General features: G+C 34.3%; 2 protein-coding genes and 1 non-coding gene across 3 annotated transcripts; all 3 read left to right on the top strand.

The window, feature by feature from the left end:
• Positions 1-8,606: 8,606 nt before the first annotated feature.
• On the top strand, positions 8,607-10,588 carry LOC125497768 (uncharacterized). Its single transcript, XM_057394701.1, has 4 exons — positions 8,607-8,848; positions 8,931-9,277; positions 9,414-10,060; positions 10,175-10,588. Exons 1-4 carry the CDS (start codon positions 8,607-8,609, stop codon positions 10,586-10,588), a joined length of 1,650 nt encoding a protein of 549 aa, XP_057250684.1.
• Positions 10,589-13,102: 2,514 nt separating this feature from the next.
• On the top strand, positions 13,103-13,208 carry LOC125498136 (small nucleolar RNA R71). The gene has a single exon (XR_007274902.1). It is a non-coding gene; the product is annotated as a small nucleolar RNA R71 (small nucleolar RNA).
• Positions 13,209-15,843: 2,635 nt separating this feature from the next.
• LOC125497769 (seed biotin-containing protein SBP65-like) lies at positions 15,844-20,654 on the top strand. The gene is made up of 2 exons (XM_057394700.1): positions 15,844-15,852; positions 20,013-20,654. The coding sequence occupies exons 1-2, from the start codon at positions 15,844-15,846 to the stop codon at positions 20,652-20,654; spliced, it is 651 nt and encodes a 216-aa protein (XP_057250683.1).
• The last annotated feature ends 4,074 nt before the right edge of the window (positions 20,655-24,728 follow it).

The following is a 24,728-nucleotide window of genomic DNA, read 5'->3' as shown; positions in this document are numbered from 1 at the left end:
ATAATAAATCATTGACTAAACAAATAAAGTTATTCATCATGAAATGTCTTTACTATAACATACATATAATAAGCTAATTGCGTATATATCTTTAATTTATCATGTATATAAATTATATAATTATTAATAATTATAAAGAGGAAAAAAGAAGACTACCTTTTTCATCTTAATATCATGATACATTTTCTCACAATATTTCTTCAATGGCCACCATCCTTTACATCCAAAGCAAAACCTCAAAAAAAAACAAACGTAGCTAATGTATTTAACCATATACGATGACAACTATAATTATGATTAAGGAACATAAAAACTAGCATGTATTCCCAATTCCATCTTTACAATAAACTTATATGTAGTCTATTATAATTATACACAAATTATATATATATATATATAATATAATATATATATATATATATATATATATATATATGTATAATATATATATGTATGTATATATATATATATATATATATATATATATGTATATATAATATATGTATGTATATATATATATATATAGTATGTATATATATATATGTATGTATATATATATATATGTATGTATATATATATATGTATGTATATATATATATATGTATGTAATATATATATATGTATATATATATATATATATGTATGTATATACATATATATATACATATATATCATATATATATACATATATATACATATATATATATTACATATACATATATATATATATACTATACATATATATATATATATATATACATATATACATATACATTAATTATATAATATATATGTATATATATATATATATATATATATATATATATGTATATATATATATATATGTATATATATATATATATATATATATATATAGTTGTACTTAGCTGTTTTGAAGATGAAACAATGACTTTTAGTTTGTATACGTTTTTAAGCAACATCAATCCTTACCATGCATGTAATGTAATTATAAAATTTACATCTTACATCTGAATTATGATAGTTATCTTTTTATTTTTAAAAGAATATGTATATATAATATATATATATATATTAATATTAATATATATATACAGATATTACATAGAATTATAAATTATTTTCCATATTTTTCGTTACATTCATGTGAGAAATGTAGATATCCATATAAATTTCATACAATATTTTTTTTAAAGGATATATGATTATTTATTAATCTATTAAATCATAAATATTATCAACTACATTTATAAAATAAGAACGTAATATACAATAGAAAAAAAATAAATATTCAGATAATAGGATATGCAATTAATTTTTTTCGGTGACATGCATGCGATAAATAAACATATCTTGAAGATTATATTTAACAAAAAAGCAATTAATGACATACTTTAAATTTTTTATTCTACTGATTTTTAAAAGGGCAAATTTTAGATGATATATTCATGACATAATATATGAACTAATTTGTAAAAATTCAAAATTTAACCGGTATTATAATATTTACAGTTATAATTTATATTTCATATTTTTTATGACATGCATGCGAAAAATATAAAGATTGATACAAATTAAATAGGATTGTTTTTTTAAGGATACTCAATTCTTTTTTTAATGTACTAAACCATAAAGATTATGAACAAACTATATAAAATCATAACATAAAATAAACAGATTCATACATATTACTAAACATATATTATGAACTAAAGTAAATTGAGGATATACATGCACTTTTTATTGTACTGTTCTTTATAAAGTGTTAATTTTGGATTGATAAATTAATGATATATTCATGAAATAATATATGAACTAATTAAAAAAAAGCAAAAATTTTAATATGATATAAAATTTACAGTTATAATTTATATTTCATAATTTTTATCACATGCATGCGAATAATGTATAAATTCATAAAAATTTAATACGATAATTTTTTTAAAGGTTATACGATTTTTATAAAATGTATTTAACCATAAAAAATAGCAACAAAATATATAAACTCAGAACATATAGTACACGAAAACACACAAATTAGATATTCAGTTTTTAAGAAATTCAACTAATTTTTTGTTTCTTCACATGCATGCGGAAAAAAAATACAAATTCATACAAAATAAATACGAAACAAAAACAAATTGAGGATATAGATGCATGTTTTTAATGTACTGTTTTTAAGAAGCAGAAATTTTAGATCTACAATATTATCATATATTCATGAACTAATATAATTATTAATTATAAAAAAACAAAATTAAATCTATAAAACCACTACACATGTGAGTAGTTGAAATCCTTTTCATTCTTCGTTTCTCCACTTCTTCTTCAATGGCAATCAACATAAAATCCGTTGTGCATGCGGAAATCACATCCGAAAATTGAATTTCTCAATTTCTAAATCCCCTTTTATGATATTAAATCAGAAACCTTATTAATAACCAATGTTTTTCTCACATTTCTGCTGTATTTTTTTGTTAATCTAATTTGTTTTTGTTGCATAAATGTCTTTGAAAGAAATCTGAAAAGTATTGAAGAAAAGGGAAGTTGCCATTTTGAAGATAAGAATATAAGATGATGTTGATGAATGTTCGAGAGAGTTTGAGAGAGAGAGAGCGAGCGAGAGAGAGAGAGAGAGAGAGAAGATGAACGGCGAAAAATGAGTGAATGGCAACCTTCCTTCTTCAAGGTTTTGGTTATAAGAGGTTTATATATATTTAGGTTTTTAATGTTTAGGTTAGGTAGTATTAGGTAGTATGTAAAGAGTATCATAGTAAAGGTTATGTTTAGATTGAAATGTATAATGGGCTTTGAAACAAGTTATATATATAATTGTGTATTTATATTGGGCTTGGAAATCTTATTTTTATGTAAGCTTTGGATTTACCAATTTTATATTTTGTTGATAAAGAGTATCATATTGACGCCATTTAGTATTACATGTTATGCATATTATTATAAGGCCAATTTAAATAAATCAATTTATGCCTCAATAAATAATTCGTCGTCGCAACTATTTATACATAATTCGAATATGTTATTAAAAAAAATTAATAGTTACGATGATATACATTATATGTAGGTTAACATATGTTTACGTATTTAAGGTTTAGGTTAGGTAGTATTAGGTAGTATATAAAGAGTATCATATTAAGGTTATGTTTAGTAGATGGAAATGTATAATGGGCTTTAAAACAAGTTCTATATATAATTATGTATCTATATTGGGCTTGGAAATCATACTATGGATTTACACATTTTTTCGAGAATATAAAAATGTCGTGTCCTTCTCATTAAGCATTATAATTTTATTTCATTCATAAGTGTTATTTCATGTAAACTAATAAATATTATTATCATCCATTCAATATTGTTCCATACATATTTAAGAAAATTATTAATTCATGCTAAATTTATATTATTATATTTGTAAATCAACAATATAAATGACTTAATGTTTATGTTATTGAGCAAACGTGGAAGTTCAAAATTCTCTTTTAGTATACTACACTTTAATTCTTAGATGAACCACTTAACTATTTTAATTTGCTTATGTCTATGCTTTGACAAGAACAACTTACTATAACATAAGTAGAATTAAAAGATTAATTTCATTGAATGAACATATGAATTCAAAACGATCAAAATATATCTACCAATTTATGCTATTAACGTGGAAAATATTTCTTATTTTAGTTACCACTCCTTCACTCAATCAATTGTTATCAAAAGAAGCTCAACAAAAATATGCAAGACAAAAGAGGAAGTTCATTATGTTAGAAAAGCGTGCAAGATTTACGCGTTCCTCTGCTCCTATACGACCACGAAATAATATCACCACGCCAATCAACTTTCCTCTTAACGGATCTTCATCAGTTATAAATCGCAATTAGATTAAGTAATTAACACATATCATCCAACCATTTTGGACAATAATTAGTTATCCTTTTGTTTTTATATATGCAACTAACATGTTTATTGTCTTGCCATTATAAGCGGTTTCCTCAAGTAATGGATTATCTCCTTTATCGTCGACAATTATAAACTTCTCTACTAATTCGTACATAACTCCGATTCCTAATGGTGAGTGTATATAGTGTATTTTACTTTGAAAACTTATTACTTGCAAGATAGTAATGTAACATTACTCTTAATGCAGTATTTTCGACAAGTGTACCATCTTCAAGTTCACAAGATATTAGTTGTCATGTGGACATCACAACTCAATCGCCATTAAGTGCTATAACAGATATTAGTATCGGTTAGTTTATAATAAATTATTCACTTATTGATTGTTAATTTGTCTAATAACGTTACTGTATAAACAATCTAATAATATTTTAAAAAATTATGTGCGTCAGATAAAGAACATGCATCAAAGATAGCAAGGCATCAACGAAAACTTATAATTGAAGAGAAACGAAGTTCTGGTAATAAATTAATCTATTAGAAATATTACATGTTTATACTATTTCATTTGGCATAGTATGATCATAAATATGTAATACGTTGTGACCAACTAACATCACCTATTGTCGCTTGACATAGCGTCTACGCCATGTGCACTGTCAACGAAAGTTATACAACCTATGAGATTATGCAGTTCATTTAGATCAAAGACACGTGTTATCCGAAGTAGGCAAGTCCTTGAATCGGTTTCAAAGAGAATCATTCCAGGTATGTTATAGTAAATATTAATTAACTAATACAGCACCATAAATAGTATGTAGATAAATTATACAATTATTAAACTTCTTTGTTTATGCATTAAAAACAAATAGTTTGTCTACAGATGACAATGATGGTGAAGGAAATAATATGCATGTTGACAACTATTCAAATTCTAATGCGCGAGCAGAAATAATTGGTCCAGGTATAAGTCGTACAGTAAGGCATATATTATTTTGGTATATTCTTTGTTATATCGTTCTTTTTTTTAAGGAAAAATTGACAAAAATAAGCCAACCTTTGGCCGGTATTCCCCAAATAAGCCAACTTTTTGAAAATCCAGATATAATACAATCTTTGAATCATTATTGCCAAATTTAGGTCAGATGACCTGTAACCGGTTATTTAGGTAATGTTTATTTTATTTCTTTGATTTTCTTCTTAATTCTCTCTTTATTCTTCTATTCTCTCTTTCAATCTCCTGCTTCCCTCTCCTCTGTCTTCCAACTTCTCTCATCACTCATCGATCATCCAACCACCGAGCCCCCACCCACCGGATCACCACCCCCGAGCATCGAACTTCCACCGCCGCAGCATCTCCTTTCTATCTCTCCTTTTTTCGAAAGTTGGTTGTGGTGGTTTTGCTAGTTTGGTGGTTTCGTGGTGGTTACAAGTTTGTTTGGGGCGATTTTGGGCATAGGTATGGTGGTTTTGGGGAGGGTGACGGTGCGTTTCGGGTTTGAATTGTAGTTTCGGGTTGTAATTTCCGGGTTTGGGGTGGATGCAGTGTTTAAGGTTTCGAGGTGGGATGGTGGTTTTGGGATTCGGTGGTGGTTTTGAGGTTTGGGATGGGTTCGGGATGGGTTCGATCGTGGTTTTGCGGTTGGGCTGGGTTCGGTGGTGGTTTTGCGATTTGGGCTAGGTTCGGTGGTGGTTTAGCAGTTTGGGCTGGGTTCGTTTTTAATGACGATGGTGGAGGGGCTAGATTTTGGTGTTTAATGGTGGTGGAGGGGCTGGGTTTCGGTGTTTAATGGTGAAGGGGCTGGGTTCAGTGTTTAATGGTGGTGGAGGGGCTGGGTTCGGTGTTTTTCGGTGGTGGGGCTGCTGGGTTCGGTGGTAGTGGGGCTACTGGGTTCGGTGGCGGGCTGCTGGGTTCAGTGGTGGGGTTGTTGGGTTCGGTGACGGGCTGCTGGGTTCAGTGGTGGGGCTGTTGCGTTCGGTGGTGGTGGGGCTGCTGGGTTCGGTGGTGGTGGGGCTAAGTTTGGTGGTGGTGGTGGGGCTAAGTTTGGTGGTGGTGGTGGTTAGTGGTGAAATCAGATTTAATTTTAATTCATAATAATTATATATCATTGATCATAATTAACCTTGATTTATTATAATTTATTCTAATTAATCATCATTAACCTGTTACAACCTGTATCAGTAGGTAAACTTAAATCAGAAGCCTAAATTTGGCAAAAATGATGTAAATGTTGTATTATATCTGGATTTTCAAAAGGTTGGCTTATTTGGGGAATACCGGCCAAAGGTTGGCTTATTTTTGTCAATTTTTCCTTTTTTTAACTCATTTTTTAAATAAGAAGACATTTAAATCCTATAACGCATACGTATCATATATCCTTTTTGTAGAGGCATGTAATGGTGGTGACATTGCAGTCAATGGTGCGTTATTAGACCTACATATTATAGTATCATGTTAACAAGTTCATATAAAACACTAATTAAAGTTATAAGTTTTTTCTTTATTGTAGAAGGTTATTCAGATTTGGGAGATCCCACCTGTGTTTGCGAGTTCTGTGGAGCACAAATGTGGTTTGGTGAACGAGTAAACAAACGGAATAAGAATGGACGACCAAAGTTTGGGATGTGTTGCATGCAAGGAAAAGTGCAATTACCTTTACTTAAGCGTCCACCCCAACTTTTGGAAGATCTATTGAAGAAGAGACATAGTAGAAGTGCGCACTTCCTTGATAATATGAGGGGGTATAAACATGATGTATTCGTTCACTTCTATGGGAGGTAGAATAATTGCACCAACTACCCATGGTCGTGGTCCATATACATACAAGATTGGAGGTCAAAATCATCACCTGATAGGCAGTTTGTTGCCGAACGATGGAGCACGTCCTAAATTCTCTCAACTATACATATATGACACTGAAGAAGAGGTTCACAATAGGATGAATGCGGCAAGGTATCGTGCTATTTTACTGCAAATATTTGAACATGTCATTTGTATTAAATGTAATATATACATCCTCATTCATAATAAAGCAATGCTAACGTTTGAACGTACTATATTGCGTCAGTTCTAAAGACCCTAATAAATTTGAAGATCGTGTCGTTGCACAATTGAAGGATATAATTGATTAGCATAACCCATTGGCCAAGAGTTTTAGAATGGCTAGAGATCGTTTCGAATCAAACAACGGCGAAGACTTAAAACTTAGGCTAATTGGAAGAAGAGATTCTGATGGAAGGACTTATAACCTTCCAACAACATCTGAAGTGGTTGCGCTTATAGTCGGAGACATTGATACAACAGATAAGAGGTATATAGTAGTCCAAAGGAAAAATGGAAGATTAAGGCAGATATCTGAGCTTCACCCATCGTATTTACCGTTACAATATCCACTGATTTTCCATATGGGGAAGATGGATATCGAGTAGATGTTATGCATAGAGACAAGACCGCATCAATAGTTCTACGAATAAAGAGAACGACTTACTATGCGGAGTGGTTTGCATACAGAATGCAAGATCGTGAACAAGAAGCCGATACTTTGTTATTATGTCGTCGGTTGTATCAACAATTTTTGGTTGACGGCTACACTATGATTGAGGCAGAGAGGCTCTCCTTTCTAAAGAATAACCAACAAAGTTTAAGATCAGATAATGTGAAGAATTTAAGAGGGGCTGTGGAAAGAGGTGATACAGAGGGATCTTCCAATGGCAGTCGCGTTGTTATACCAGTGTCATTCACAGGTGGACATAGCTACATGAGAGAGAACTATCAGGATGCAATGGCCATTTGTAGATGGTATGGTTATCCAGATTTGTTTATAACCTTTACGTGTAATGCTAAATGGCCAGAAATAAGCAGATTCGTTCAAAAAAGGGGACTTAGACCCGAGGACAGACCGGATATCATCTGTCGAGTCTTTAAAATGAAGCTCGACCAATTGGTTAAAGACTTAAAGGAGAATGAGATATTTGGCCGAGTTAAAGCTGGTACGTATAAATCAAATCTGGTATAATGATGTTGATTTTTACAACTTTTCCTCATCTTTAATATATATTCTCATTGAATTAATTGAATTTCATACTACTTTACAAAACATTTTACACAGTCAAGATTAGTTGGTCTACTTATAAGGTTGTTCAAATAATGATACATACATATCTTCTTTTTTCTCCAGTTGTTTATACAGTTGAGTTTCAAAAGCGTGGCCTTTCGCATGCTCATATACTTCTTTTCCTGCACCCTGCTGACAAATATCCACAGGCAAGCGATATTGACAAGATTATATGCGCTGAGTTACCAGATCCAATTGAGGATCCGGATTTATATGAGACTGTTACAAAAATGATGCTACATGGTCCATGTGGTCCCTCCACTAATGCACCTTGCATGGATCAAAAATAAGTGCACAAAGCATTTTCCTAAAAGATTTATTGACGAAACAAAGGTTATGAGGAAGGATATCCAGTTTATAGAAGAAGAGATAACAGAACTCGGTTGAGAAGAACGGAGTGCATCTTGATAATAGGTTTGTTGTTCCTTATAATCCACAACTGCTTCGTAAGTATCGTGCCCATATAAACGTTGAATGGTGCAATCAATCCAGATCGATAAAGTATTTGTTCAAGTACATAAATAAGGGTTACGATAGAGTAACTGCTGCTGCTTATCAAAACAGAAATAGCAGCGATATCCACAAAAGATTGATGAGATTAAAATGTATTATGACTGCCGTTACATATCTGCTTGTGAGGCAGTGTGGAGGATATATGGATTTCCTATTCACCATCGAACCCCACCTGTTGAGAGATTGAGTTTCCATCTACATGGGGAGCAAACGGTCGTCTACACTGACCAGATGGACGTGGGAGATGTACTTGAGAGACCTAATGTTGATAAAACAAAGTTTTTATCGTGGATGGAATGCAACCAAAAGTATGAAGAAGCAAGACAGTTGACGTATGTAGAGTTCCCCAAAATTTGTTTGGAAACAACCTACGCGAGAATGGGCACCTAGGTCGAAAGGGTTCTCACTTGGCAGGGTATACCATGTCGCTCCAGGTTCTGGTGAGAAATACTATCTAAGAACGCTCCTTAATTTTGTCAAAGGTCCGACGTGCTACGAGGATATAAGAACCGTTGATGGTTTAGTGTATCCAACCTTCAAAGAAGCTTGCTACGCAAGGGGGCTGCTTGATGACGACAAGGAATACATAGACGCCATAACAGAGGCAAGCTTTAGAGAAACGGGGCATTATCTACGGAATCTGTTTTGCATGTTACTTATGTCTGGTAGCTTATCTAAACCAGAAGACATATGGGAAAAGACATGGCACCTACTATCTGATGACATTCTATATAAACAACGTCGTATTCATAAAAACAAAGGTACAAGCTACAGTACTGTGCATACTTACTTTTTTTTATCGCTTACTTGACATGTTTAATAATTGTGCAACGAAAAAAGGATCACGATGACATATATGAAGGCAACTAATATTAAATCTTCTCTATCGCGTTGCAGATTTAACTCTAACTGATGAACAAATTCAAGCGTTTGCACTGGCAGATATTGAAGCTAAACTGCAAAGTAATGGCAGTAGTCTTCGAAAATTCAGTGAGATGCCTTTTCCAGATGAATTAGTCGTGTTTGAAGGTCAAAATAAGCTAATAGCGGATGAGCTTTCATATGACATACCCTCATTAATTCAGGAATATGACAAACTGTTTCCATGTCTAACCGAAGAACAACTAATGGTTTTCAACGAAATAATGCACTCTGTTAATGGCCAATCAGGAGGTGTGTTTTTTGTATACGGATATGGAGGCACGGGTAAAACATACATTTGGAGGACATTGTGTGCTGCAATTAGGAAGATGGGTGAAATTGTTTTGCCAGTAGCATCAAGTGGAATTGCGTCCCTACTTCTTCCAAAAGGTCGAACCGCCCATTCAAGGTTCGGGCTTCCACTCAATGTTTGTGAAAACTCTACGTGTGTAGCTATTAGGCCTGGTTCTGACTTAGCTGCATTGCTCATGAGAACAAAGCTAATTATCTGGGATGAAGCACCAATGATGCACAAATATTGCTTTGAAGCACTTGATAGGAGTTTAAAGGACATTATGCAAGCTGTTGATCGAGATAATTTGCATCGACCATTTGGAGGTAAAGTTGTTGTCTTTGGTGGTGATTTAAGACAGATTCTGCCTGTTATACCCAAGGGTACAAGGCAAGATATAGTATTTGCGACCTTAAACTCTTCGTTTCTATGGGATTCATGTAAGGTTTTGAAGCTTACACGCAATATGAGACTTCAATCATGTTCTTCTTCGTCTACCGCTAATGAAATAAGGGACTTCTCAGAATGGATACTAAGCGTTGGTGATGGCAGAGCTGGAGGGCCCAATGATGGAGAAGTCGATATTGAAATCACTGAAGATATTCTTATAGACGGTGGAGATGACCCCATATCATCGATTGTCGACAGCACATACCCTTCACTCACTGATCACCTTTGGGAAGTCAAATACTTCCAAGAAAGAGCAATTCTAGCTCCAACTAATGAAATAGTTGAGAAGGTAAATGATCATGTGTTGTCCACAATTCCAGGTGATAAGAAAATTTACTTGAGTTGTGATGCAATTAGTAAAGATGAAGGGAACTTAGGGGCTCATGATAATATTCTACTGAATTCTTAAACACAATAAAGTGCTCAGGCCTGCCAAATCATAGTATTAAGTTAAAAGTTGGTGCGCCTATCATGTTGCTTCGTAATATTGATCAGACATCTGGATTGTGTAATGGCACGAGGCTGGTAGTCAAGCATTTAGGCAATCGAGTGAATTGAAGCTACTGTCATTTCAGGGACAATGTTGGTGACAAGGTATTCATCCCACGAATGACACTAACACCGTCTGACTCAACAAAATTTCCTATCAGATTTCAAAGACGGCAATTTCCTTTGACTGTGTGTTTTGCCATGACAATAAATAAAAGTCAAGGACAATCATTGTCGCACGTCGGTTTTTTACCAGGCCTGTTTTCAGTCATGGTCAGCTATATGTCGCTATTTCCCGAGTCACGAGCAAAAAAGGACTTAAAATTCTGATTTGTGATAAAGAGAATAATTGTGCAAAACAACCACAAATGTTGTTTTATAAGGAAGTGTTCCAAAATGTATAACTTCATACACATTTTTGTAATGTTTGTTAATATAACTTTTACTTATTCTTTCATTACAATATTTTTTGTCTGCTATTGGTTTCATTGAAAATTCTGTCTTATTAAGCAAATCACTTCCCGTGCATTTTTGCACGGGTCCCAAAACTAGTATAATAATATAAGAAAAAAAAATGGTCTGGGTTGACTCCCAAGTATCGCTTGTTTAGAGTCTATAGCTTGACTTCCATCAAGTTCCATTTAACCAGGATCAATCGAGGAGTTAGTCACTCCTTTAATGGTCGTCTTACTAATCAAGGGAGAGTTACCTTTAGTTTCACCCTTTTTCCTGCATGAAAAACATTCCTTGATTGGAGGAAGAACTTTTCTTACCTTTATTTTCGTTCTTAAGCTTAGGAAGAGTATCTGTTTTACTCCAACACACTTCAAGTAGAGCATTAGTAGCATCAGTTACATGATTTTTCTTAGTCATGTCTTCAATTATATCAAGTTGACAAACAAGATCACGTTGTGAATTGTTTTTAGAAGAATTGAAGATATGGAAGTGAACTTTCTCTTCACCAGTTCAAACGTTAAAATATCATTCTTACATCTATAATATCTCCAGCAGTAGCCAAGAAGGGTCTACCTAAAATAATAGGTACCTCTATGTCCTCATCCATATCAAGAACAATGAAATCAACAGGAATAACAAATTTATCGACTTTGATTAGCACATTTTCTAGTGTTCCTATTGGATATTTGATATATCTATTGACAAGTTGCAAAGATACAGTAGTAGATTTTATATTATGCAATCCTAACTTCTTGCAAATAGATAAAGGCATAAGAGAGACACTTGCACCTAATCACACAAGGTTTTAGAAAATTTAATATCACCTATAGTGCAAGGAATGGAAAAACTTCCCGAGTCTTTCAGTTTAGGAGGAAGCTTTTTCTGAATCACAGCACTACATTCATCACACAAAGCAATGGTTTCATATTTTCCAACTTCTTCTTTTTAGACATAATTTCCTTAAGAAACTTAGAGTAAGAAGGAATTTGTATTAAAGCATCAATAAAAGGAACGCTAATATGTAATTGCTTAAACATTTTCAAGAATTTCTGAAATTCACTATCTAATTTAGTTTGTTTAAGTCTTTGTGGAAAAGGAATAGGGGGAACATAAGGTCTCACTGTGGGAGGAGGTGTTAATTCAGGTTCTTTTTTCAGCTTCATAATTCTCCTTCTCTTTTTCACTTTCATTAGCGACCTCATTTTCTTTAATCGTACTTTTCATGGTACTTAAATCCTTACCATTTCTAGGAGTGACATCGTTCCAATGTTCTTTAGAATTAACTTTAGTTTTACTAGGCAAAACTCCTTGACTTCTACAATTGATGGCATTAGCTAATTGTCTAAGTTGAAGCTCTACATTTCAATTAGAAATAGCAATCTGATAAACTTTAGTTTCCAACTTTTCAATTCTTTCAGAAGTAGCATCAGCTAATTTTTCAATAGCTAGTTCCCATGATGGTCTAATTTCTTGTTGATTTTGTCTTTGGTGGAACCCTGGTGGATGTTGCAAATTGACATTATTTTGTTGTCCATGGTTCCTCCAAGAGAAATTAGGGTGGTTTCTCCAACATGGATTATAAGTATTAGAATAGGGATCATTTTGTGGGGGCTTATTAGAATTAGAAACATATTGAGCTTGCTCCACATTAACACATTCAGTAGTTAAATGAGCACCTCCACACAAATTACATGGCATAGTAGTAGAGACATAATTGACATTACTTATTTTAGTAAACAAATTAACTAAGTTGTCAACTTTTGCATTTAACATGTTAATTCCTTCTACTTCATACATAGCAGCAACATTCTTTGGTTTACCCCTATTATTAGACCAATGATAATTATTAGAAGCCATTTCTTCAAGTAACCTATTAGCTACATCAGTAGTTTTACCCATTATTACAATCGCATCTATAGTTATTCTAACAGATTCATTAACACCGTTATAAAAAGTTTGCACGAGCAACCAATCAGGAACACCATGATGAAGACATTTATGTTGTAAATCTTTAAACCTTTCCCAAACCTCATATAAAGACTCCCTATCATGTTGAGCAAAACTAGTTATATCATTTCTAAACTAAGCATTTCTGCCCGGAGGAAAATATTTACTAAGAAAAGCTTGAGATAATGTAGCCCATGTTGTAAATGAATTAGGTGGATTAGATTTTAACCACATTTTAGCTTTATCTCTAAGTGAAAACGGAAACAAACCAAGTCGAATAACATCGACAGTCACTCCATTTAACTTAACAGTGTCGCATTTTTCAAGAAAAGTTTTTATATGTTCATTGGGGTCTTCATTATCTAGGCCACTAAATTGGTCTTGTTGAATTATTTGAATTAAAGCAGGGTGAAACTCAAAATTATTGGCAAAAATAGTAGGCCTAACAATACTTAAAGGTGCACCCCTAGCATTCCGCATAGCAAAATCACGTAAGGGCTTTTCTTTGTTATTACCCCCCATCTCTACTGGTTTACTGTCAGATTCTTCATAAAAGATGTGCTCCAAATCAAAATCGAGAAGTTTTTATGTTTGCTCCAACCACTTTTGTTTCCTTAGTGCACGAGTTGTTCTTTCAATCTCTGGATCAAATAAAACTAAAGAACGATTAGTACGTGGCATACACTAATAAATATCAGAAAGTTTGAACTCAAATCAATGATTCTATGAGCAAAAGGAAAAATCACCAAAAGTGCATCAACTTCTACGTTAAATAATTAAGCAACACAACTACTAGTGATTAGAAAAATAAACTAATTAAAAAAATTTAATACTAATGACTCAAGAACACAAAGATAGCTCTAACAAAATCTTTATGAGAGGAAATAAAAAAACAAATTTATAAAGAAAAATAAAACAAGTGCTAACAAGAAAATAAAGTCTAAACTAATATTAAAAATCCCTCTAGTATGATATTGAACTATTGCTTCCCCTGCAACGGTGCCAAAAACTTGGTCGGTCCTAAAAGTACCTTAAAATACCGCAAGTGTACGGGTCAATTAAAGTAAATATAGGATAAGCAAGATATCGTTTCCTACAAGGAGATATAGTCAACAACCAAATTAAGAGACACTAATATTATCTAGATGATCCGAAAATAGTGATTGGTGGTGATAAACTAAACTACTAAAAATAAAAACTATGATAGAGATAGTTCTAGGTTTCGGGTTTCACCTTTTACTTCCTATAATCAGATTAAACTAGTTGTTGGGTTGAAATAATATTGAGTTGCAATGATCAAACTTCCTATGATATATTATCTACTCTTCCAAGGTAGAAAACGTGTATTTATACTAATCTTACGCCTACTTCCGTGGTCATAAAAATTAATATAAACCCATTATGAACAATAAATTCATATAGAAAAACCCCAAGTGTATAACTATTACTAAAATTATACTACTTGATGTTTAATAATCCCATAAACCAATATTGAACTTTCACTTCCGCTAATGATCCAATATCTCAACATATAATCAACTGGCCAAATCAATTATATAAAAACAAACCAAGATTATCAAATTGCAATTATAATAAATCAAACCCAACCAACAAATTCAATTCATCGATAGAAATATAAAAGATTACAGCCCTAACCTAGAACGAATCAATTTAGCAAGACATTGAAACTAAATCAATCCAATTGAATAACAATGAAGAATTGAAAATTAACATTGTAATTAAACAAAATCAACAATTGAATAATTTAAAGTTAAAGAAGTAAAAGAACTCCAATAAGATGAACTTTTGACTTCCGTCAAAAGCCACCGCAGCCGTGCTGGCGTCGCGCGCTGGCGTCGCAGTCACCTCTGTTGCGCTACTGCTATTCTGCCTGTAGTGCCGTCGTACTCCTTCCCTCTCTGTTTCTTTGTCCTTTCTGTTGCGTTAGGTTCTCCTCCTAACGTCTTCTGTTGTGCTGCTTTTTGGTTCTGTTCTCAATGCTGCCTTCTCTTGTTCTGCCACCCTTTCTCTTTTGTCTTAAGTTTTTTTTTTTTGGTAATATGTGCATTATGCTGTCTTCGGCCCATCAATAGGTTTTTTCCTTTGTGATTTCTTATTTTCTTTCATTCTTTATTTTCTTGATTTGGTATGATCTTACGTGAGACTTCACCTTTAAGACTTCAAGTTATTTTTTTTTTCTTTTAACTTGTTTCCTTAATCACCCCTTGTACCTATATAAATAATAAGAATATAATTGATTAAGCTTTGACAATTTTTTTCAATAGATAAAATAAGAAACAACATACGTAAATCCAAATTTTTTATAAATTAACAATTCTTTAACAAATTATACTTTGAACCAAAATAACAATAAAACTCATAAAAATTAGTATAATTTGACCCAAAACAAATGATGACCAAGATTAAAATGTATATAAAATTGGCACTTATCATGAGCCCCCTAATAAGACTGAGAGTGTAACCTGCTCCTGGACTCCAGGGACAAATGAGTCTCCTGATTCCCGAGTCCAATATTTTCCTAAGTGGGAACCAACTGGGGTACTTTACTAATTTTGGCCAATTGTTTATGCCTTGTATAAGACCAAGAGAGTCATGTGTGCTTGAACTCAGAGGACTAATGAGTCTCGTGATTTCCCGATCATGTATTTTTCCAACTAGGAGACAAGTAAAGGTATTTGGCTAACTTTGGCAAAGTGGTGAGTCCCCTTGGTAAGACCGAGAGAGTCACCTAACCTTGGGCTCGAGGGACTAATGAGTCAGGTATTTTCCTAACTGCTTATTTGTGAGGTACACAACCTTTTTCGCTATGTGGTGATCCCCTGGTACGACTGAGATAGTGGCGTGTCCTTGGATTCAGAGGACTTATTATTTTCCGAATTTCCCAAGTCAGGTATTTGCCGAGTGGGAGTCAAGTGAGGTACTTGGCTAATTTTGCCCAAGTGTTGATCCTTCTTATAAGAACGAATGAGTCACTTGTCCCTGGAAAGGAGGGACTAATGAGTCTCCTAATTTCCTGATTTAGGTATTTTCCCGAGTGGGTATCTGTGAGGTAGTTAGCCTTTTTCATTTAGTGTTGATCCCTTGGTATGACTGAGAAAGTCACATCTCCTTTAACTAGGGGGAGAAATGAGTTTCTTTATTTCCCGAATTACGTATTTTCCCGAGTGAGAGCCAAGTGAGGTCTTTGATTAAATTTGCCAAGTGGTTAGCCTCTTGATAAGATCGAGAGGGTCACTCGTCGTTAGGCTCGTGGGACTATTGAGTCTCCTGATTTCCCGAGTGAGGTATTTTCATGAGTGTGGATTTGTAAGGTACTGGAATAAGCGAGATAGTCACATGTCCATAGATCGGGGGAACCAAGGAGTCTCCTGATTTCCCGAGTCAGGTATTTTCCCGAATCGAGTCAAGTGAGGTACTTGGCTAAATTTCAACAATGGGTGAGCCCCCTGATAAGATTGAGAGAGTCACCTATCCTACAACTTGAAGGACTATTGAATCCTGTATTTTGTCGAGTTAGGTACTATCCGATTGAACCCCAAAAATATTCTTAGTTCTCGTGTCCAATAATTTCCAGTGTGGGAACTTAGGTGAGGTACTTAGCCATTTTTGCTAAGTAGTGAGAGCGTCACCCGTTCCTGGACTCTAGTGACAAATGAGTCTCCTGATTCCCGAGTCCAATATTTTTCGGAGTGGGAGCCAAGCGGGGTACTTTTCTAAATTTGGCCATTGCTTAGCCCTAGTATAAGATAAAGAAAGTCACGTGTGCTTGAACTCGGGGGACTAATGAGTCTCGTGATTTCACAATCAGGTATGTTTTCAACTAGGAGACAAGTAAAGGTACTTGGCTAACTTAGGCAAAGTGGTGAGTCCCCTTAGTAAGACCGAGAGAGTCACCTATCCTTGGGCTCGAGGGAGTAATGAGTCTCCTAAATGAGTCAAGTATTTTCCCAAGTGTCTATTTGTGAGGTACATAGCCTTTTTTGCTATATGGTGATCCCCTAGTATGACTAAGATAGTGACGCGTCCTTGGATTCGGAGGACTTTATTATTCTCTGAATTTCTGAAGTCAGTTATTTTCCCGAGTGGGAGTCAAGTAAGGTAATTGGCTAATTTTGACCAAGTGTGGTTCCTTTTGATAACAAACGGAGAGTCACATGTCCATGATCACGGACTAATTAGTCTCCTATCCGGAGTCGGGTATTTACCGAGTAGGTATCTGTTAGATAGTTAGGATTTTTCACTAAGTGCTTATTCCTTGGTACGACTTAGAAAGTCAGTTGTCCCTGGACTCAGTGACTAATGAGTCTCCTCATTTCTTGAATGAGGTAGTTTTCCCGAGTAGGAGTCAAGTCAGGTACTTGACTAATTTTGGCTTACTGATCAGCCTCCTGATAAGACTGAGCGAGTCATGCGTCATTAGGCTCGGGGGACTATTGAGTCTCCTGATTTCTCGAGTGAGGTATTTTCATGATTGTGGATACGTGAGGTACTTACCATTTCTCTCTAAGTGGTGAGTCCTCAACAATAACCACTACTACAAAAAAAGGCAAAGATAACTGTTAAATAAGGCTTTACATAACAGTTTTGAGGCGTTATCCAAGTCAGTGTAATGTAAAGTAAAACATAACACCTGTTGAACGTGTTATGTTTGCTAGAGAAAACATAACAGTTATTTATAATACACGTTATATCGCTAGATAACATATTTTGTAAATAAGCGTTATGTTTGTTATTTATATGACAAATTGAAAGAAGGGAAATTTAACACTTATCTTGAATAACTGTTATGTTTTCCTATACTATATGTAACATATTTTACCTATAACTGTTATCTATGATATTTATTTTTTAAAAAAATAATCAAATTCTCATTTCACGCATCTATTCGCAGTAGGCGTTGCAGCACGCAACACAACAATTTTATAAGATACAATACTTGTATCCGCTGTATAATTAATACTCAACCCTTAAAATCATATAATCAATAAATTGAACATGACATTCCAAACTTCTAAAATTCTTTATATCACAAAATAATTCAACCAATATTCATAATTCTAAACTTCCAAAACTACTATATATACATATCAGTATTATTCTAAATCATAAACAAGATCAAATTTAGCCTATAGTCACATCCACATGATGTCAATATCAAAATCCAAAAATTGATATTCAAATCTTAAATGTATATGTATGTCAAAGAAGGGACTATGGTAAAAACTCATTCATCATCTGTTCTTGGAGTTGATCCCTGAATATGTAATCCATACACCTCTTTGAGTTCATCAATGTTATCTTGAGAGGTTGGAGGAGCGCCATGATAGTACTACAGTAACATTGTTTAAAATAATATGTCATTGATCATGAAAACTAGAAAAGTCATTGAATATAATAGTATGTAGTTAAAGAAAATAAATTAGCATCAACAATCATAACATGTATATAAGTGGAGATACCTGGTATCAAATAATAAGGCGTAAGAATGCAGCAATTAAAAAATAAGTATTCACTACAACAAAAAAGAAATGAATGTATGAACCTTAAAGAACCACCTAAGTGTCTAGTCTGAATCCCATTTTACTACTTTCCTTCCTCAACAACATTAACATCATAACTTGTACTCGACTGCAAATTAGTCGAAATTTATTTAGTATGTGTATTAACTAAAAATTGAATCCAAATTACTATTATAAAACAAAAGCATTAACCCATTAACAACTTTATATAAAAAAACAGTACATGATTTTTCTGAGCAGCTGCTTATGCATTAGCTACAAGCTGAGCGCAAAAACTCCTAGTGAGAGGGTGGTTAGCAGCCTTCGGTTTCACAATGCCATTGTCATATCTATCAGCCACTACATTTCCATATCTCCTAAAGATGGCCTGTTCTTTTTATCTCCTTCACCATTCTTCTCCTAAACTCCACCTATTTTTATTTTTACACTCCCCAACTTTTTTATTTAGATCTTTCTCAATGTACAAGAATCAAACATACCCCATAACATAAACTGAAGGAAACTTAATATCAATGAACTGGATATATTCCATAATCTTTTTTTTTAGCAGACAGATGAATCATAAAAAGAAACTGAAATCCAAGTGAACAATTTAAACATGTTTCCAGTTCCACATTAAATCAAGTTAGCATGATCATATTTTTTTCAATGTCAATGTAATAATCACTTTTGCTTTAGTATTAGATTACTTTCAGAAAATAATCAAAGCAGAAAACCAATCAAATATTAGGACATAAAAAATGGAAAAGGAGAAAAGTTATAAACATGAAGACATTGCTTGTTTGAATCATTTACTATGCCTAGCAAAATTAAACATGAAAGAAGTCGCACATCTACCACACAGGAGAAACAAATAATAGCATGAACCATATATATAATATCGTTTTCACCCCTCATCCAAAACATTACATATTATATAAACACATCCCAAGTCCAAAAAAAGCACACATACACATCATCATACGGTTGACTTTTCAAAATCTCACCTGAAATACATAAGCAGAAATGGGATCTTAATAAATTAAAAACATTTTAAGAAAAAGACTATGTCAAATATACCACTTGCAAAATCTTACTGATATTCAAAGCGAAGCTTTCACTGTTCCTCGTCAGTGATACAGTAATGGGAGATGGGCTTCAACCAGACTTGAAGATCCTTTTGTTCAGTTACTTGTTCAGGATTCACATGTGATGTAGAGGATCCTACATGCTCTTCCGCACAGGCCCCCTTTAGCTCATTATCTAGGTTGGATTTGCTCATTTGACTCAGAGCAAACATGATTCATCAACAACATTAGCCCTTGTAAATCTCAAGCAACTCGTCTGCAGCCACACTGGATGAACACAAGAGAGCAACGCTGACATCAACATATCAATAGAGTTGGCTAATCTATTTATTAGTCCAAAGAAGCAGCAAAACATGGATTAGGGGCAGCAGCAACTAAGACATCTGAACTGGGCTCCAAGGCCCAGGAAAAAGCTCGTGCAGGAGTTGGTGCAACAACCCAATTTATATCAAAGAAGTCTCGTCCAGTAGCTGAAACAACTTCTGAGAAAGCCCAACAAGCCAAAGAAGACATATCGTCTGCGGGACAAAAGTCTATGGAGTACACCAGTGAGAAGGCGGCACAAGCCAAAGATACCACTGTGAGCTCCACAAAGACGGTGGCAGGGTACATGGGGGAGAAGGCAGTGGCTGCTAAGGATGTGGCGGTGCAGACAGGTAAACCTGCAGCTCAGTATGCAGGGAAGGTAGCAGAAGAGGTGAAGGATCAGGCTGTAGTTGCTGGCTGGGGGGCTGCCCATTACACTACAGAGGTTGCTGTGGATGCTACAAAGAAAGCAGGTGGTGTGGTCGGAAAGGCTAAGGACGTAATGGCGACTGCTGCCCACAAAGCAACGGAATTGGCTGAGAAACCAGTTGCTGTGGCAAGAGATGTGGCAGTAGACACTGAAGAAAAAGTTGCGGATTACACTGCTCGGAAGAAGAGGGAGGCTGAAAAATACAAGGAAGAGAAGCACACGCAATATGAAGCGGTATGAAGGTCTTTGCTTAGCGTTATATATACCAAGGTGAAGGGTTTTGTTTGTTTACCATTCTGGGAGTAAATGCACAAGGATGAAAATGCAACTATAGGAACCTCTATTATAGGAAGCAAATAGAGGAACACGATTATGGGTCCAAATTGTCCTCTCATCAAAATCTTTCATTATCTTTAAATCACCTCTTTCATCAACATACATAGGCTGGAAAATATAAGAAACAAAATGAATTGGTTAAAAGTTTTGGAGTATGAATCCATGGTAACTGTGGAGAGATCTCCTCATTGAATTTGTAAGATAAGGTTATTATGAAACAATGTTTCAAGTACATGGATACCATGGATAATTTCCAAAATAATTTAATACCAACTAACTCGGCATTGCAAAGGTTTCAACTCATACAAGTGATACAACAATCTAAGCGAACTGACATAATTTGCAACACCTGCCAACATAACCCAGCCTTTTTTTCTAACTTAAGAGGCAATTCCATCTTTTACTCGTGACATGGAATGGAAACATGAAGATTAGTAATTGTGGTGATATAAGATTATTAGAGATTGTGGTCATATCAGATGATTAGAGATTAATTCATGACTATGACTAGAGACTCAAAACTGCAAAAGCTTTCCATTCACAACCAAACTAAAAGACTAGTAGTCATGAACAACAAGATCACTCACGGGTTCAGCAGGGGGTACTACAACAAGTGGTTACATTAATTTAGGATGATGGAAGTTTCTTGTAATTTCGAACTACAAATCACCGATTATGTAGCTCCAAAGAAAATAACACTAAAAGCAATAGATATAGAGCAAGTGAAATGAATTTAATGCTCGTAACAAACAGGAATTGAAGCATTTGCAATAAAGCAAATCAGTTATCAATCAAGGCAATAATCGACAAGTAACACTCCACACACAAAGGAGATCTGGAACTTTAAGAAAAATTAGGAGGAGATATCACCGATTTTGGGGTTGTGACAATTGTTGGTGGACCAATCTCGCAGGCGTGACTCTAAAATCCGCCTTCAGAAGATCGACCACGACGACAACGTTGATCCTGCCCCGCAGTCGGAGCTCCGACAGCTCATGGAAATAGCAGCCTTGCTAGGAAAGGCCTCTCTGAAATTTATTTCATGTCACAACAACAGATACCAATCAATTTGGACTGCAAAATTACCATGATTCCAGAACTTCAAATACTGATGAAGAAAAATGGTGAAAGGAGGAGAGGGAGTTATGTGAGTTGAAGGGAAAACCGTTTATATTCTTTTCTTTTCTTTTAATTTTATTGTTTTCTCTTTTGAAGGGAGGAGAGTAGTGCATGAATTATAATTCAGTTTTCTTCTTTAGAAAAAAAATAAAATAATTTGAAGTATCAATTAATGTGTTATATAAGAAAAAGTAAAAATTGAAAAGGGAAAAAAAGATAACAACTAAACTACTAACTGTTAAGTTTGTGGTAACTAAGATAACAGCTCTCATAATAGCATGTTAATTAAAATTATAGATAACACTTGTGAAATTGACTGTTAATATAGCTATGTTATGTTTGCCCACATTTGTAGTAGTGAACCAAGATCGTCACATGTCCCTAGATTGGAGGAACCAAGGAGTCTCTTGATTTCCCGAGTCATGTATTTTCCCGAATTGGAGTCAAGTGAGGTACTTGGCTAATTTTCATCAATGGGTGAGCCTCCTGATAAGATTGAGAGAGTCACCTATCCTACAAATCACATAGGACTAATGAGTCTCCTGATTTCCCGAGTCATAATTTTTCAGGAGGGTACATTTGTGAGGCACTTACGCTTCTTCGCTAAGGGGTTATTCCTTTTGAAGGACAAAGTTAGTCACGTGTCCCTAGATTTGGGGGACTAATGAGTCAGGTATTTTATCGAGTGGGAGTCAAGTGACGTACTTGGCTAATTTCTGCCAATGGGGTGACCCCCCGATAAGATCAAGAGAGTAACCTATCCCAAGACTCAAAGGACTAATGAGTCCCTAATTTTGTCGAGTCAGGTATTATCCCGAGTGGGTATCTACGAGGTACTTGGCCTTTTTCACTATGTGGTGAGCCCCTTGGTATGACCGAGGGTGTCAGGTGTCCCTGGACTCGAGGAACTATGATTTTTTTGATTTTCGGGGTCAGATGTAATAACTAGTTGTCTTCTCTTCGGTTGGTCCTTTGTACCACCCCGACAGTTCTCTATTTTTCAAAATACCTTTTCAATATAATACATAGAAAATTATCCAAGCATTATCGCTCGTGTGATAACGTATCGGCTTATTCAGAATTTAGCAGCCAAAAACATAATAAATAGACTTTAGAAATAAAACTTAGTCAAATCAAAAAGTCAAACCAAAAAAAGTCAAAGTGAACAACAATCACTGCATTATAAAATTAAAGCAATTATAATAAAATACTTGGAATCCCTTCTAAGAGTATTCAAAAACCTTTCCCAATATTAAAACTTGATTATTAAAACCTCGTATTATGGTACTACTAAAATAGTTGTTAAAATCTCTCAAAAACTCACGTCTAATTCATAAATACTCCATTAACAATACTCTTTTTAAATTTCCAGCAACATATAACATGTTAAAACTATTTTTAAACATACTTCAATATATTTAAAATCATAAGAATACTCAATTTCATAAAGTATAATATACCACTCTGATTTTCCAACTATAAAACCCTTAAAATCAATGCTTTGATCATTAAAAATCCAATTCAAACATGATAAGTAAATCTATTTTTTTTTTTCTTGAATACACAAAGTATATAATCTTATATTCATAATAAAATCATCAAACCATATGTTTTAAACGTAAATATATTAAGACAAACCTTAAAAATACAATCTTTCCATTATAATAAAAACTTGAGTAAGAAAGATAACAAAACAAGAAGAGGAGAAAGGGTCACGCGACACTAGGTGGCAATGGAACAAGTGGCGTGGTGGCGCTACCGACAGCCGACGGCGGTAAGGAGAAATGGCGGTCGACGTGGAAGAGAGAGAAGAATATGCTCCATAAGCATGAGAGCACACCACATTCCCATAAGGCTTCCTTTTACTTACTCTACCCATCATACTCTCATTATAGTAAAACTACTAAACTTAATTCTAAACAAATTTTATATCCTATGGCTGACTAATAATTCTAAAGAATCATTAGCAACTTTATTTCAGAGTTTAGGTGCGTTTTGCTCTGATACCACTGTAACACCCCAGAACTTCAAATCGAAAAAAGAAAGAAATAATAATAGTATTACTAGGACAATGCCAGAATCATCGTCTTCTGGGAATGTCACTACTACAAGAAAAAACTAAGTGATAAGCCAACATAACTAAATAGTATAAATAAATTAAATTAATTTGAGTAATATCTAAAAGAGAAAACTGACTTTCAAACTAATTAAAAGTTTAGACCTAAAACACCTTACTTTTAATGCTCACAACTCAACCTGAGCCCAAAACCAAAGAAGATTCCCATCAACATAACCTGCAAAATACACAACAACTTCCACAATAAGTGGGGAGTAACTAGCAGTTCTCCCAATCTAAATAGGAACAGATAATGAACTTAAGGAAATTAGGAAGCAACGCCAAAGAAACACAACACCAAGATATCATGTTCTCAACGAGGTACAACAAGTCAAAAGCAACAAGCATGCCTAATAAAAAAACTCAACGCTAAAAACCAAGTCAATCCATGCAACAACCACAATTCAACACACCATCAAGATCAAACACAACAGACCATGTCGTCTGTGAGTACACTCATTGGACCATGTCGCCCTTTACGAAAAGCAAAACTCAATGGATCATACCACCCGTGAGTGAACCAATGGACCATACCGCCCAAGGTTAAGTCACCAAGTTCCTAGGACAATCCATGCAACAAATGCGGTCAAACAAGTTCAAACACAACAGACCATGCCGTCTGTAAGTAGACTCATGCATGCGCGCCCCAAGGCCTACGTTGCATATTCGAGGAACCATACTGCCCTTTTCGAATAGCCTGCATATTCGAGGAACCATATCGCCCTTTTCGAATAGCTAAATTC

This window comes from Beta vulgaris, chromosome 5 (assembly GCF_026745355.1).
Source record: "Beta vulgaris subsp. vulgaris cultivar EL10 chromosome 5, EL10.2, whole genome shotgun sequence".
Lineage (NCBI taxonomy): Eukaryota > Viridiplantae > Streptophyta > Magnoliopsida > Caryophyllales > Amaranthaceae > Beta > Beta vulgaris.
This window is presented reverse-complemented; position numbering and strand designations above follow the sequence as displayed.